The sequence below is a fragment of the Calypte anna genome, chromosome 1, assembly GCF_003957555.1.
Source record: "Calypte anna isolate BGI_N300 chromosome 1, bCalAnn1_v1.p, whole genome shotgun sequence".
NCBI lineage: Eukaryota > Metazoa > Chordata > Aves > Apodiformes > Trochilidae > Calypte > Calypte anna.
The window spans coordinates 42955580-42972770 of record NC_044244.1 but is presented as its reverse complement, the minus strand read 5'-3'; the positions used below and the strand labels follow the sequence as shown (position 1 = coordinate 42972770).

General features: G+C 37.0%; 1 protein-coding gene across 3 annotated transcripts in view; it reads left to right on the top strand.

Moving 5' to 3' along the window:
* The window catches only part of GYS2 (glycogen synthase 2), a 37339-nt gene that overhangs the window by 17454 nt on the left and 2694 nt on the right, over positions 1-17191 (top strand). For all 3 annotated transcript variants that reach the window (XM_030459168.1, XM_008490215.2, XM_030459176.1), the window contains 10 exons: positions 2263-2407; positions 7118-7235; positions 7638-7758; positions 7975-8081; positions 10249-10308; positions 10880-10958; positions 11586-11699; positions 13789-13915; positions 14946-15041; positions 16476-16639. In XM_030459168.1, coding sequence (XP_030315028.1) covers positions 2263-2407; positions 7118-7235; positions 7638-7758; positions 7975-8081; positions 10249-10308; positions 10880-10958; positions 11586-11699; positions 13789-13915; positions 14946-15041; positions 16476-16639 — 1131 coding nt within the window. The remainder of the gene's footprint in view (positions 1-2262; positions 2408-7117; positions 7236-7637; positions 7759-7974; positions 8082-10248; positions 10309-10879; positions 10959-11585; positions 11700-13788; positions 13916-14945; positions 15042-16475; positions 16640-17191) is intronic.

Here is a 17191-nt window from a genome sequence, read left to right as displayed (position 1 = left end):
TCCACTCTTGAGGGTAAGGTTCAAGTGGTAAGGAGAATCTATGTTATCTATATTATTTTTGCAAAGATGTCACAAGGTTATAAAAACTATGTATTTTAATTCCAGTTTGAATTTGTCTTAGTTTACTTTCATTAACTTTCATCATACTTTTTTTTTTTATGAAAGAATAGTATAGAATCAGTATCTAGAGATTGTATGTAGACTATGACAAATAATTTATGTCTTTCAGAGAAGCTTTTACATAGCTAGTAGAGTCCTTCTTTTCCACTAAAATAATTTTTCTAGTACTTTTGCAAATCCTTTGCAATTTGTCATAAGTTTGAAGTAGGAATGTCTACTTTGGATTACTTCTTTTTCTTACTTCTCTGACTGTTCACTGTTTCCAAGAAAAACACAAAGCTCATATCCTATAACTGGTGTTATCTTCTTTTAGTTGTCTTAACAAGACTGTCATGCTGAGAGTTTCATTGATTACTTACTGTGCCCTGTAACATCTTCAAATTTAAGACATGAATGAAATATTATGCTCATTGTTATATAAAGAACAAAAATTAGCTGAAATTTTTCCTCAGAATTGTGTTGCAACAAATTCAAATTTATTTCTAACAGTCAGGGTAGGAGGGAATTTTCACTGGGAGCAGTGGAATATTTACAGATAAGTGGATATTGAAATAATTAATCTTTAAAAGTAAGAGGGAAGAAATGGTTGGACTTATGATCTTAAGAGTATTTTCCAGCCTAATGATTCCATAAAGAGTTAATCTGGCTTGGAATCTGGCTTTTTCTTTATTGATGCAGCTTTTGGTTCTGGCTTTGCTAGTGTTCCCTCCTGCTGATAACAGCAAACAAACAAAAGTGAACGTGATGCAACTCACAGATATTTTGTTTTGAAAGTGAACACTGCAGAACATAGTTCAGAGGTACCTGGGAGAGGGCAGGCAAGCATTTGGGCAGCAGAGCCAACTGCTGAGCAGAAACATCGGTTTGGGTGTGAAGAGCAAATTAGCTGCACTGGTGTTCTGCTGCATGACCATGTGTTGGCTTAATATAGTGCCATGCACAATTATACCTCTAATTCTGGAGCTAATACTGTCACCGTAAGCTCAGCTGTCTTTGTATGGTACTGTGTGGACTAACTTGGTCTCCTGCACTGTCTCGTCAATTACTTTGCATTTAACCTGCCCTTCAACTTGTCTAAGGCTTATTTTCTGAAGTCAGCCTCTTTTTCTTTTTTTTCCCCCCCCTCACTCACCCGGCCTGTTCAGAAGTGCACAGTGAGGTTTCTCACTCCACTCTATAAGTGAAGTCAAAGGTCAAGATCTTGCTTTACCACCTCCAAGTTGGTGGAGGAAACTGCTGCAAAATATGAGCAAAGGAAATATGACAACTCTGAAATTTATATTTGCTAATAGACATGGATATTTGCTAATAGACATGGAAATGTCTTTTTGAAAAAAACATGCCAAAAGTCATGTGAACAAGTGCAGACTAAATTTTCCATTTCCAGAGATGAAAAAAAAAATAGCAGTGAAGAAATAAGCATCAGTGTCTGTATGTGTTAAATATGTTACATGCTTTCATGCAAAGAAATAAAAGCTCCCAATAAATAAGCTCTAGTGCTTTGAACAATCCTTTAATGGACCATTCTCTGTGTAATTTCTTTTTAAGGGTGTGAATATACAGTTAGTGAGTATGTCCTAAATTTTTTTTTAGGCATATTTAATAAAGAATTCATTCTTAGTGAGAAGGAGAAAAGAGAACAATATTTTGTAAAATTGGGCCAGGTATTTATTTGCTAGCAATTTAAAAAATACTCTTAATACAAAGACAGGTGTATTTGAAAAAAACTTGTATGGATTTGACTGTGCAGTGGTACCCCATTCCCATGTTTGCCCAATATGCTAAAGACTTGCCCCACCTTTGGTACACAGAATAATTGAACAATCATAATGATTTTTTGTTCTGTTATTGTTCAAAATGTAGCTTTCTACCTTATTCATCATGTGTAATTAAGATTTCTGCTCTGAAAAACATGTGTGATTTTCGTAAGAGCTGTTTTTCGTGCAGGAACTGAGACTGCTCTTGCTCCCTTAAGTCTTTGAAGTTGATAAAGTGGTTCAAAACAGAAAGACAAACCAATAGCATAATCACATGGGTTTTATTCCCTGGGGAAATCATACTTAACATGAGAGACCTTCTTTGTGGCAATAAGTCTGATGTGCATTGTTACACAGGTGTCTTTTTTGTTTTATTTTTCACCAGTTTGATATTGACAAGGAAGCAGGAGAGAGACAGATTTACCATCGGTACTGCATGGAACGGGCCTCTGTACATTGTGCCCATGTGTTCACCACAGTCTCAGAGATAACAGCTATAGAAGCAGAACATATGCTTAAAAGAAATCCTGGTAAGACCTGTATTGTGTTCTTATTGTATTTCCTCTGAGTACCTACATCTTTTCAGACTGTATAAAAATAACAGTGACAGCTGTTACAAACATGAAAAGCAAGGACACACGCATAGGTATATCTGACCACACTACAGAGAAAAAACAATTTTTGAAAAGATAAGTGCAGGTAATATCACTTAAAACACATCCTATTAGCATATGTAATTCAGAAGAAGTCAAGTTCAGTATCATTTAATAACTCCTTTCAGTACCATTTCAAGAGACTATTTGTTTAGGCCCATGAATGTTGGGCTTTCTTTGCAATGACATCTCAGCTTCAGTAGTTTTTCCTATAGTAGGGTTTCCAGTGATTGTAATATATTAAGGTCAGCTGATGAAAAGAGAATCTGGAACCATTGTAATAAATTTCACCAGCTTTTTAAAATGTAAGGTTTCTTGCTTTGCTAGAGGTGAGTGATGCGTTCTTTTAGAAAATAAGGAAAACAGTATGTTAGAAGAGTTTTGTTTTCCAGTGCTAATGCTCTTTTTCTTAATATTGGAAGAGATGAAAAGGCAAAAACCAAACCTGAGTCAATGCAGTTCACTTTCCTGTATCTCTCACAGCTGGGAGTTGCAGTATGGTTGTGGCTGTGATGATCTTAGGACCTAACCATGATAAATTTTTACAGATAGGTATAATGTTTTCTAATAGACCAACCAGTACAGTCTGAAAAAATAGTTGAGATGTGTGCCCAACAGTTTGTCTGGTTTTCCCCTTTATATCAGTCTATTAAAAGACAGAACTTTCAAAAAAAAAAATTATCATGTTCCATGCATGGCATTTGAATGAAGTTGCAGTCCCAATTTGATGTGTCATTAAAGTTCTCTATAAGACAGCACAGTGCTTTATAAGGACAAGTCTCAATACTCCACCTGCAGGTAAGCATCATGGGGGCAAAAACTGCAAAATATTTTGAGACTATTTAGCAGGTGTGTTCACATCTTAGCTCATTATTTTAAGTATAGCAATGCTCAAATGACGTGGAGGATTTTTTTCTTTGCTTATTCTTTGTAGATTTTTTTTTAGGTGAATTGCAAATTATAGTTTGGGACCATTATCCCTGTTAACTTCAATGCTTCAAGCCACATTAGAGTTCATGCATCAGGATAAAAGAGAAGTTGCTGAATCCTTTAGCTCATTACTGACAAACCATCAATAGGATGGTGAACTTAAAAGATTTTTCCTTTTTATTTTATACATGACAGGCATGTCTTGAAAGTAATTTTAAGTATTCAGTCATCTAATCTGGAATAGCTCTGAAAGGTCTTGTTTTTAAAAAAATGCAGAGCACTTGACCTCAGAAAATCAAACTTTTGAAGCTTTTTTATAGTTGGCATGAGGCTTCTCTCCATAACAGCTACTCCTGAAAATCATAGTTTATATTTTGAAATTGTCGGAGACTGAAACTGAAGTTGTCAGTTGGAACAGAAGAGAATTCCATGTGCAGAGATTCACAGACTTGAGCTTTTTTAGATTATTCTTGCAACTTTGAAGAAACCAAGTAAATATATTTAGTGTTAGAGTTAAAAAATTGTTGATATACATCATATTTCATGTTGACAGAGCTAGAAAGAAATTCAGTAGGAACTGGTGCCCCAAATCTTACAAGACAATAATAAGTGGCAAATAGGTTCTGATGAGAATATTGAATAGTTTATCTGAATATTAAACCAAAAATAACTGTATAGGAGTCTACTCTAGTATTACTTTTTCAATCTGAAGTTATGAAATCAGTATAGGCACTGTTTGTTCATAAAGGTCAGCAGTTCTTCAGGAGATAATTAAGCTTGAATGTGAATACTCAATGAATTTGTACACTTTCTCAAGCCACTATAAGACAAACTATTAGAAGAGGGATGCAAAATTGGCAAAATTATTTTTTTCTTCATTTGAATTTTTCAATCTATGTAACAAAGTTGTAATTAAAAATAACTGAGGAAATGTGGTAAATAAAACAGTTTCTACTACTTTTCATTAAGTGTAAACTTGGATTATAATTTAAGATATAAATCTCATCAGTTGAAAAGGCCCATTTAAAATTCAGTAGATTCCATAGAGAGAGCCTTGCACCCGGACAAAAGCCAATTTCCAGTTGAAACCTGGCAGAATGCTTGCGTTATGCTGATTTCATTTGCTGCTGTTATTTGACCAATTTGTGAAACCACATTCTAATGTTGAATCTGTTCTCTATGACATACCATATGAGATTCTGTCAGAGATTATAACTTATATTCCCATTATTTGAAAACTGATATGAGATTTCTAATATTTTCATTCAGGTATGAAACAGATGAAACTTATTTCTCATTAGCAGTAGAGAAGACTTTGAATTAAAATTCAGACATAGAATGTCAATTCTATGACATAGACATAGGTATGACATAGGTACCAATTAACATCTCAATCTAGACTTCATATCTGTATATATTTGATCAAGAACATAAAAGTAAACTCTGAAAAAGTATGAATCAACCCTGAATCTTAGTGACTTATCAACAGAAAACTACTGTTTCCTGTGCTACTGTTACTTAAATTACAGTTTCTTTCCCATAATTGCAGGAGTAAAATCATTGATTTGACCTACTGGGGAGAATTTAAAAACAAAAATGGCTTTAATTCCTTTAGTCAAGTATTCTTACTTTATAGAGACGTATTTGAAGTGGTTGCAGCCTCAAAGCTGCATGAGCCAGTTCTCCCATGTTGAAAAAGAAACAGGTCAGAAGAAGGAAGAGACTGCACAGTATTGACAAACAGAAGCAGAGGATGTTTCTGCTCTGCTGACCCCTCACTTTTATGAGGCCACACAGTTTTGCTGAGAGCATCAGTGCTGGGGCAGCAGAAGATAACACCAGTGTCTCTGTCAGGTCCAACAAGACTCTTCTTTCTTGTCACTAAGAGCTAAATCCCAAATACCTAACAAGTAAAATTTATTACTAAAAGCTGGTCTTCAGTTTCAAATGTAGTATTTCAGGACAGAGCCATCAAAATTCTTGGTTATTGTGAGGTTACTAATAGAGGTTATATTTTTATCTACTGATGTGTAACCTCAGGGGCCTCAAAACACTTTACAAGAGAAAAAGTCATCAGAGATTACTTGCCTGGCAGAGAAATACGTATACTACTAAAGCAGACTGTACTTTTCAAGGAAGTAATTAAAAATAGCATGGCATTTGTATGAAAAAATGTCAAACAAGTATACTGGGCAGTGTATGAAGAATCGATTTTACTTATTTTGAGATCATCTTGATTTGTAATCAACAAAGGAGCCATAGATGTTGTAATGATGTCTCCCTAAGTCTCTCTGGAAATGAGACAGTTTTGTATTAGGTCAGATGCTTAATGCTAGACATACAAACTTCTCCTTTTTAGAGAAGGGAACAGGAAACCCTGAATGTCAGGCATCCTTGACTACAGTAGAAGTACTGTCCAAGCCCTGTGTCAGTGGCAAGCAATAGACTGTCCTGTTATCATTAACCCTGATGGTTGAGGAGCAGTTAACCATGTGCACTGAGAGCAAAGGAGATGCTGTTTTGTTTGCATGGTGGGGAATTAGATCTTATTGAAGGTTCTTTGGATGATGCACAGACCTTTTGAAATTGCTCCAGTTAATGGCTGTGGTTACTAGATACCTGATAACATTTGCCAGGGGAACAAGTACGAAATTGGCACCAGTGCATCTTCTAATAATTAGCACTTCTTCCTTCTTTGAAGATTCTTTGTAGCTAAAAAATCTCTGGTACAAGTTACTATAAGTCTACTGAAGTCAGCTGAATTACTGTGAAATATATCTGCTGAGGAACTGGCCTACCTTTTCATTTCCATGCACAGCTTTCATAAGCCAACTCAAAGAAAAGGAAATGGCATTCTTTCCATTTTCTTCAACTAGATTTAGGGCAAGCCTTTGAACATCTGTGCTCTACCAGAAGGGTGAAGCATGACTGAATTCCAGGGTTGGTTGAAACAAGCTATACCTATCCTTATAACTCTGTATATCCTAAAACAGTCTTAGAAGATACTGAAAATTAACAATTTTAATTACTCTATACTTAATATGGGGTATTAAAAACTCCATAAAAGTATAAATCATACTATTCGGTGGTTATTCTTATGAGAAATTCAACAAGTTACTGAAAGATGGTCTGTTTAGAAGGTTTTCTTGTATTCTTCCTTTTCTGATAAATCCTCAGAAGTCTTGACAGAACATACCCTCTTGCATGCAGTAGAAAGTGCATGATATTGCACAATTTCTGCTTTCAAGAGCTTTCAATCTATAGTGATGAAACAGGCAACAGTGATATCAAGAATAAAGAGGTAAATGGCATCTTGCAAAAAAATCCCATATGGCTAAATGGAGGCATTACTTAAGTCCTGACAGGACAAAAAGGCATGGGGAGACCTCACTGTTCAGCAGAGTCTATGCTGATGTTGAGTCCAGGTCAAAATGGTACAAAACCACTTCAGTGCTATAGAGTCCAGAGCCACATGCAATAGCTTGGTGGAGTAAGATGGGGGAGACCATTGTGTTAGACACTGCTGTGCCCTGTCTGTGAGCAATAAGAGTACATAACCAGTTCACATACTGACAGCTGAAAGGCACATTGGTTCTTTCCTTAAAGGTTTCTTTGACTCTGAAGATGTCTACCTCTACCTTTTCTCTGCTTTTCCAGATGTTGTCACCCCAAATGGCTTGAACATTAAGAAATTTTCAGCAATGCATGAGTTTCAGAATTTGCATTCCATGTACAAGGCTAGGATCCAAGAGTTCATTCGAGGTCATTTCTATGGGTATGCTTTTCCTTTTCAAAATTAGCAGTGGTTTTCCAACACTGTTGAAAGCAAAGAACCAAAGTAGGAAAACTAACAAGTATTTCATGAAATGTTACCAACTTACTCACATAGCTGTCTGGGATTTCTCAGTCAGAGGCTAAAAGAATTTTAAACACCAGTTCTAACTGCTTAAAGCATTGTGAGATTCAGGCCAAAGGTCCTGGATTTTGTTGTTGTTTTGGGTTTTTTTGTTGTTGTTTTTTTATTTACCCAGATTTTAGATTAAGATAATTTAAAGAACATCAAAAGATCCTCACTTCCTTTATTTTATTGGGATATTTTCTCCCAGAATAGAAAGCTGTTGCGTGTTTGATTATATCATGAGAAATACTTTGTGGTTGCCTGTTTGCTTGGTTTCAGCCACCTTGATTTCAGCCTTGAGAACACCTTATTTTTCTTCATTGCTGGGAGATACGAGTTTTCCAACAAAGGAGCGGATATGTTTCTAGAAGCCTTATCAAGATTAAACTTTTTGCTGAGGGTAAGAATGCTTCTGCAAATATAAATAATATAGAGACTATGATGAAACAATACTGTGGAAATCACCTGCAATTCCAATTATCTGTGTCTATGCTCAGCTATATCTCTGACTAGACAAAAAAACACAGCTAAAGGGAGAGGTATAAGATAGGAGTGGTTGGCTGTGATACCTTGTAGTAAGATTAATTTTCTTTCTCTCCACCTTATGTCCATGTAGGTTCACAAGGCTGATGTTACAGTTGTTGTGTTCTTCATCATGCCAGCAAAGACAAACAATTTCAATGTGGAAACCCTGAAAGGACAAGCAGTCCGGAAGCAGCTCTGGTAATTGCCATTCTCACTGAGGGCCCTGTCCAGTTAATTGAGACATGCAAAAGTTTCTAATGAAGAATAATGCTCTTTTTGCTCAGCTAAAATTGAGGGTTCTGGGTAACCAGAATGTATTTGTGGAGATGAAAGAGATGGGAATGATAAAAAAGGGAAAATTTGTCTTTTTTTTTTTCCTAGGTAATTTTTTGTAAATTTGCTTTTGTAACAAGTTAGCAAATAGTACTTGTTTTGCAGTGACAAAGTCAAAGGTCACAGAAAGGTTTTGTTCTGGATGTCTTCTGACTTCTTGTAATACTCCCTCTGGACACCTCATTGAGCTCCCATGAAATAAGTACCACCGGCTAATTTATCAGAGTGAACTTCTCTGCCACCACTGGGAAACAGAACTTAAATACACGTCCTCTTTTATTTAGGAATAGGAAAATAGTACTTTCTAATCCAGCAGAAAAACAGTTGAGAACAATTGTGTGTAATTTTCTATATAACCTAAAATAAACTGTGAAAGCTACAGTTAAAAAGGGAGAACTGTCACAGCCCTTCTCAGTTTAACAGTTTCCATTTCACAGCTTCCTTAAAAAAAAAACAAAGCAGGAACAGGCTTAACCTTCACCTACCTTTATCTGCTGTGTGATCCTGCATCGGAAAAGACATGTGAGATACTTCTGAACTGAGGGATGTGGCAAAACTTAAGGTCCAAATTCATAAATAAAAACAGTGGTGGTTTACCAAGGATGAAGTTTGTTTAAAAAAGTGAAAAATGCCATTTCACTCAATGTATTTGCAGGTTAATTATCTTAGCAGGGAAGCAGAAATATGCATCTTGTCAGGTGGTTAGAGCAGTTAAATTCTTCTGCAGAAATAAGGAAGGTGATCTTAAAGCTGAGGGACTAAAACCCACAAGACCCTGGTTCTGCTTTTATGCCTATGTTTCACTGTGCTTAACTTCTTTCTGATGCCAGGTCTACATTTATAAAATGATAGAAATCTAAATTGCTTAGATATCTATAGATGAAAGGCACTCTAAGAGAAGGATACTATTTTTCTTGCTGTCACATTAACTGCCTCCAGCAGATGATCTCTGGCTCAGTTTCTCAGTATCAGCAATCAAGATGAACTCTTTGATTAATGGATACTAAACCTGCATAAAACCAGTGACAAAAATAGCTTAATGAGGTTCACTGAAATAACTTAGCTTTTGCCATATCTGGAAAAGAAGACAGAGATGAAAAACCATCTACTCCCTAGATTAAAAAACCATCGACTCCCTAGATTACCTCTAAAGTCATCACACAGCAAGTTCTTAGAACTTACTGGAAACATTCTCTCTGATAACCACTCTGACAACAAGTACCACAGATGTGGAGGCTGGATTTAATAGTCCAACTCTGGCTTCCTGAAAGTAATGCAGCAGAACTGCCTTCAGTGCCAGTGAAGAGTGTTGATTCACTCCAAATGATGTTTTAACCTCAACCACTTAGGGAAGTGTCTAAGATCAATGAAGTGAATCATCATTTGAAACAGACTGTCTACCTCTGTATGGAGGTTCAGTGCAACAAGCTTAAACTGTAGATGGCTAAAGGAGTGTGACACAGCCAGAGTTTTTAATGAGAACTCTGTACATAGTAACTGTAGGAAAATAATGGGAGTGCAGTGAGAAACAACCATGCTTACAACAAGTTCTTATGTTATCTTTTGTCTTTGATCTTTCTTTAAAGTATTAAAGTATTCTTTAAAGTATTAAGGCTTTCTTTAAAGTATTTATTTATTTGACCCTTTTTATCTTACATTTTTCTACTGGATCAAGTTAAAGTGGAGAACTCTCAGTCTTGACTAGAGTCCAATGTTAAATTAATTTTTTTTTTTTTACATAAAGTCTTCTATATGCCCTCTTTTTCATAGCTGAAATGATCAGAGCAAACTTTTGGAAGTTATCACTGGTGAGGTCTGCTCCTGGCTTTCATCTTTGCGTGTAGGTCATATTGAAAACTGTCAGTATGGCTGCTGGCTGGATAAAAAGGCTTTGGGAACCAGATCTTTGCTGCTGAATTCCCTCTTTGATTGGTATACATGAAAGCAGAATTTAATTTCCATCAGCAGGAATCTTTTCTCTTCTTTGTTCTGGATTCTCCTGTTTTATACCTGTACTTCTTTATTTTCACAGGGACACTGCACAATCTGTGAAAGAAAAGTTTGGAAAGAAACTCTACAATGCCCTGCTGAAGTGAGTGTATAGGTTACTTGGCTCTGCCTTGCAGACCCACATACACAGCTGGCTTACCTGTGAGGTTTCTGTGCTTCCACTCTTAGTGCAAGAAATTTGTAGGAGGGACACAGGAGACACAGGAGGGACACAGGAGAAGGGCATGGAACCCTCTGTTCCACACAGGGGAAGAGACATGGGGGGGATGTCCAATTAATACAAAACTTACTGTCAAAAATGAACTACTTCAGCTGAAGAACACCAGAAGTACAGCAATATGTCTTAGCTGCTTAGACATATTCTTTCAAAAGACAGCTGGAGTGGATGACCCAGCACACAGGTGAGATGACTGGAACTTCAGGAAAAAAAAAGTGTCTGAAAAACAGGAAAAAAAAGAATTATTCTGCTTTCTTGAAAGATAATTGGGAGGTCAGCAAGTGTATGGGAGAGCAAAGTATGTGGAATATAGAAGGGCTGTGAAAAAAAGAGAAGATTCACATTGACATCAGCAATTTGTTTGCCATTTCTTCATTGCCTTTATATAAATGATAATAAGTCATTTGGTAAAATAGGCTCTGTGTTGCCTCTGCAGAGGAGAAATTCCAGACTTGAACAAGATTCTTGACCGAGATGATATAACCATTATGAAAAGAGCCATCTTTTCAACTCAGGTCAGATAATGTATTATATACACAAACACTGAGAATGAATGTTAAACATGACTGTGTACAGGGATTGTGTACAACATATTGTGATATGCATGCACTGAAATTTTTTTGTCAAATATACTTCTCATCAGTAACTTTTAAAATTCAGCTGTGGTTGTTTTTAATGAGAGTATGACCCAAACTAATTCTTTTGGGGAATCCATGGCAATTCCTCCAGTCACATACACCCCACCAAAATTCCTTTGTACCTTTGTCAATTTTGTATTGTTTCTGAAACCTTTATTTCTCAATTTTTATTAAATATGTAAATTAATCTCTTGAGGAGACAAAACATTGACTAAAACCATTTAAAATTAAATGGTAAACCTTTCTAAAAGTTAGTACAAATACATTTGAGGTAAATGAAACACGTTCTAAGACAGATTTTATAGTCTTATTTATGGCCTTAATTATATAGAAGACAACATTATATAACCATAACTTCTCTTTCTTATCTTAAAACGAAAGGGTAAAATCCTACCTACAGTGATGACAAAATCTCCCACTGTCTTCCACTAACCTTAGAAAATGGTAACAGGTCTCTTTGCAAAGAGTATTTTCTGGCTTATGGATGAGTTTTTCTCTCTTTAGCGACACTGCCTGCCTCCAGTGACCACCCACAACATGATTGATGATGGCAATGACCCAATTCTCAACACCATCCGACGCATCGGCCTTTTCAATAACCGGACAGACAGAGTAAAGGTACATTCTGTCATTTTCATTTTAGATATAAATTGGATTTCTTTAAACAGTCTCAGTCTGGATCATTAGCATGGGTAGTGCAGTCAAATTCTTGATAGGCAGTATTATACTAATAAAGTATTTCTTCCCTCTTCCTCCCTTTCCAGGAATAACAACTAGTCACTTCACAGATATCTTCAGTTGCTGTTTAACCAAGTTAATTTCAAGTTAGAAATCTGATGTTGCAGACTTGTTTTCATTGCTTCCTCCTGTATTAAATGAGGAACTACTGCTCCCTTCCATCAAAACTGGGATATCCAGACTTGAGCAAAGCTGGGGAGAGACTTTTTACAAGTTCATGTACCAGTAAGACAAGTGGTAATGGCTTTAAATTGGAAGAGAGTAGATTTAGTTTAGACATTAGGAAGAAATTCTTTGCTCCACAGGTGGTGAGACACTGGAACAGGTTGCCAAGAGAAGTGTTCAAGGCCTGGTTGGATGGGGCTTTGAGCAACCTGGTCCAGTGGAAGGTCCCCCTGCCCATGCTAGGGGAGTTGGAACTAGATTATTTTTAAGGTCCCTTCCAACCCAAGCCATTCTGTGATTCCATGAAATCCAGAAGGTACCGCAGGTCATTTGAACTCAAATGTAAAACTCTGTAATAGATCAATTTGTCTAAAACCTGAGGGCCAGAGTTTGAGCACAGACATTACTGGAATATTGGTTCTCTTAAGAACAGCATCCTAACATTCAACCTTTGCTGTTCAAGGTAACCAGGGCTTTGAATCTGAGCAGGCATACTTCTTGTTCATGCTGAGCTCATGTTTATGTCAACTGTTGAAGCTAAATGTATGTAAATGAATACTTTCTTTCCATGCTAGACCACAGAAATTAGCAGCTTCCACTTTCACAAGTCTGACAAAAACATTTTTTTGTTCTGGAAATCTCTGGCATTCTCTCTGTTAACTATAAATCTTATCATCTATCTATTTGAAGTGAAACCTAAAATAGTAAATTCTTCCTATTCCAAAGTTTCTTTTTAAAGCCAGATCTGTAGTATCTCTGACAATGGCATCTCACTTGTTATCAGCATTTTGGCTTTTAAACTGACAGTAAGTGAGTAAATGTTTTTTTAAAAAAAAGTAAAGGTTTTTTTTATGGCTTAAGGTTTGCTAAGCTTGTGTCCAATGAGCTCTGAGTACATAATATGGTGATAATATACTCGATGTAACAAAGCTAGGATGCAGTGCATGTAAATGTAATAAAAAATTCCTCAGAATTAACTGTTAGTAGAAAGCAGGTAGCAAATAACATTGCAGACAACCCTTCCTGCTTCTCAGTAGACTTGGTTGGTGTTTTTATGTCAAATTTGTACAATTTTTTACCACTGGAAAATTGCCTGCTGCATGTATAGGCTTAATACTTAGTAAGCTAAATGTCATGGACCATCATTCTATAAACATCAAATGGGAAGTCGTTTTGAGAGATGTATAACATTGTGAATAATGTTATTGCCATGTGAAAAATGGCCTCAGCAATGCCATTGGAAAATCTTACTTGATTCATTTGGCTTACATAATTAATTTATAGGCTATTTACTGATTGAATGCATTCAAGTCTTGGTTTAAGTGAGAGAGTAGTGTGATTATTTTATTGAGTGAGAATAAAACCATATCCTTGACATGGAATAATGGCTGCACTCTGTTTATGTGGGGAAAAAATCCCAGAGAAGGTTGAGACCTTCCCTCATTCTTCTCCCTCCCACAACTGAGTGGACAGCATACCCAAGGCACCACTCTACATGGAATATGGGGCAGTGACCCCAAGCCCTGCAGAGTCATGCAGATAAATTAGCTTGGGTCCCAGAAGTGAGGCATTACCATGTTATTAAGTTTTTCTTTCAGCAAGTTTAGTTAGCCTAGGCATAGGGTTGTGACACTGCGTCTACAGTATGTCTGGTTTCAAAATTTTCTCAGTTTTTGGGAGATCCATTGGGTACCAGAAGCATTCCTATATTTCAGTTGGGTGCTGTGAACTCAGAAGTGCTGTATCCTCCTGATGTGTTGATGATGGTTTTCTTTCACCTCTAATGTAAGTTTTCAATACCCAGGTGATCCTACATCCAGAGTTTCTTTCTTCGACGAGCCCGTTGCTGCCCTTGGACTATGAGGAGTTTGTTAGAGGCTGCCACCTTGGTGTATTTCCATCATACTATGAACCCTGGGGTTACACTCCAGGTAGGCAATCTGTACACTTAAGAGGTATCAGAAGATGAATACCCATTCTGTTGATGCAAAATAGCTTTGCAGACAGTTTCTTATGGAGTGCTGAAAAAAATTTTCTGGCTCTGTTTCCTGCAAAGGTTTTACAAAGGTCTGGCAAAAACTGGGGGCCAGGTGGTATAAAATGGCATCTGCTGACTGACAACTACTCACATTTGTCACTGTGCTGGACTCTTTCCCATACTAACATGTAATCTTTTGATTTGTTGTGGCTTTAAAAAAAAAAGTAATTTTTTAAAACTTAATTCTTAATTTGGTTCAAGGATTTTAAAAAGATTCAGAGGAATTCAAGAAATCTGATTCTGCCAGCCAGCATACTTCAGTGGATTTAATTCAAGATAACAATTAAGTTTGATGGAATTTTCTAACACTGTATCTAAGCTATTTACCAAAAATATATGCAGTTTTAGAGAACCTTACAGAATTAAATGAAAGTTTCTAAAGCTACACAGAGCATGTAGTTTCTGACTTAAAAAAATTTCTCCCAGATTTAGAAAAGGCACTTAAAACTTGATGAAATCAGTGTAAGCTATGAACTTGAATGCATGTGAAGTTCAAAGCCTAGGAATCTGGTGGTTTTGTGTACCCCAAAATACCTTCTCACATCTTGAAAGCTGGGGTACCACTCTGAGGAGAGTTTGTTGTGAGCCAATGAACTGGAAATTTTGCGAACTTAGTCCTTCAACAGAGATATTTCTCTTTAAGTAAAAAAGCTCAGTTTGAAGTAAGACATCTGTCGTGCATTCCAGCAATTTCTCTTCATGTTCTAAACTCAACTAAAGGTATAAATAAAGTAAATATAAAGTAAACAAGTCAATAAATAAAGGGGTGATTTTAAAGTGAACGTTAATGTCAACCTGGAAATATTAGAGCAGTTCTAGTGTTACAGGACCTTCTGCCTGCCTGTTTCTATTTCATTGTTCTCTCAAGGTGAAACCCTTTGAAGCATATTGCCCTGAAATGGTTTTTGTCTTTCTTTTGGCAGCTGAATGTACAGTGATGGGCATCCCTAGTGTAACCACAAACCTGTCTGGATTTGGCTGTTTCATGCAGGAGCATGTTGCTGACCCAGCGGCTTATGGTAAAATTTTTAACACCATCTCAAAATATGCCTTTGAGTTAGGAAAGCAAAGACCAGAGCAACAAAGTTGTTACTTCTCAATTTCAAGGTTTCAATAGTAAAATGGAGTTCAATGGAGAATATATCCAGTGTTCTGAGTATCTTGTTAAGCTGAACACACTCAGCACTCCTCAAACCTACTCAGGGTATTCTCTGCAATTCATAGAATCATAGAATTGGCTGGGTTGGAAGGGACCTCAAAGATCATCGAGTCCAACCCAAATTCCCTTCAGTGCTTCTGGGTACAGAGGTAACTCTTTGAGCAGTTCAAAAGAAACAATGAAAATTTGCTTCTCTTGAACAGTCTGAGAAGGATGTACAGAGATCTCAAGTTCAGTGAAACTTATCCCCACCAACCAAAGAGTAAATATGTGCACTAAAAAGTAAACCTGTGAAAATTAAAGCAACACACAAATAAGAATCTGCTCGTACAGGTGTAGAAATGGTTTGTGATTGGAGTCTGGGAAGTATGAGGGTAGCCAGCTCCTGGTATGTCAAAGCAATATTGAAAATGAGCCCAAACTAGCGCCTCTTTCTAAGTACCTTGGCTCATCGGCACAAGCAGGCAATGACAGCTCCTCTCTAGTGCCAGATATACACTTATCTATCTAGGGACAGGGGCAGAACCAGTTGCAAAATATAGCTATGCCTGCCTGGGTAGACATCTCTTTGAGACCTTCAGAAAGGTCACAGACCAAGACAACAGGTCACTTGCTCTTTTTTTCCATAGCATAGATGTCAGTGTTGACATAACAGTTGAGCACTTCATTTAAAATGGTTGTGCATCTGTCTTGTCCATTATGAGAGCTGAAGTCCAATACCCTCTTCTTCCTAACACCCTGGTGTAAGGAAGGTGGCAAGTATAAAGTATTTATCTCAATAGACTACACAGAGGCAAAATTTACCTCAGCCCTCTCTCTGCCAGAGTTGTGTATCAACTAATGTATGTGAGTTAGCTATCTCTATGGTAACACTTGTATTTCTACAGAAAACACAGCCTCTCTCCTACAGGATGTTTCTGACCATTCACACTTCTAAATTTTACTGCAAACTTGGAAAGCACTAGATTATTTTTTTAAGCAGTCCACGTTTTTAATATTATGGGAGATAAAAATGATGCATCTCTCTCCAGAAAGTCTTGAATCCTTCTAGACATATGTACAGAACAACAAGGCCCCCGAGTTTTGAATAATTTGCTGAATTTCAGCCTGAAAAGTAAAAAAAGTTAAAATTTAAAAGGACATATTTCTCTGCAGCTATCAGAATAGTAACAAATGTTCCAGTTGCATTCTAACATTAAATGAACATATGTAAGACTATGTGGTAGAGTGGAAATGTAAGAGGTCAGATCCCATTTTCACTTCCAGTCATCTTCACCTTTTTTGTGTCCCTCAGGCATCTACATAGTTGACAGGAGGTTCCGCTCACCCGAGGAATCCTGCAACCAGCTGACTCAGTTCCTCTATGGATTCTGTCAGCAGTCCCGGCGCCAGAGGATCATCCAAAGGAACCGAACTGAGAGGCTCTCGGATCTGTTGGACTGGAGATACCTAGGCAGGGTGTGTGAAACTATGTAATAGAGGTATTAAAAATTCCAGACACACAGATATAATTAGCAGTCCTCAGCATCGTGCTACAATGCAAGGAGACATCCTTGCTCTGCAAAACACCTCCCAAAGGTCTTAAAGGCAAAGCCTGCCTTTGCATTTTAGTGTAATGATGCCATTCTCCAGTGGTAAGGAGAGACATGACTGAACTGAGTAAGTTAGAGCAGAAGCCAGTCATGCTGAGGTCTTTGTACTCCTTGTGCTAAAGACAATGTAAAAGGCTTGTGTTTCTGAAAGTACTGGCAACCCTACACTAAGTAGGATTTGTACTCAAAAGGCTCTTTCAAAAATCCTACCTGTTCTTCCTAAAGTGCTGCTGGACCTTGAGGCTCCTTAACACTTCTAAAATACATCTGTGCCTTAAAGGCAAACTATTTTTTTTAAATTGACATAGAAAACACCACCTACTAAAAAGACAGCATTCTAAATTCTATACTAAAAAGAAGTATTCTGAGGTCCACAGGAGCAAAGAAATGGATATGCATATTTCAGTTTTGTAACTAT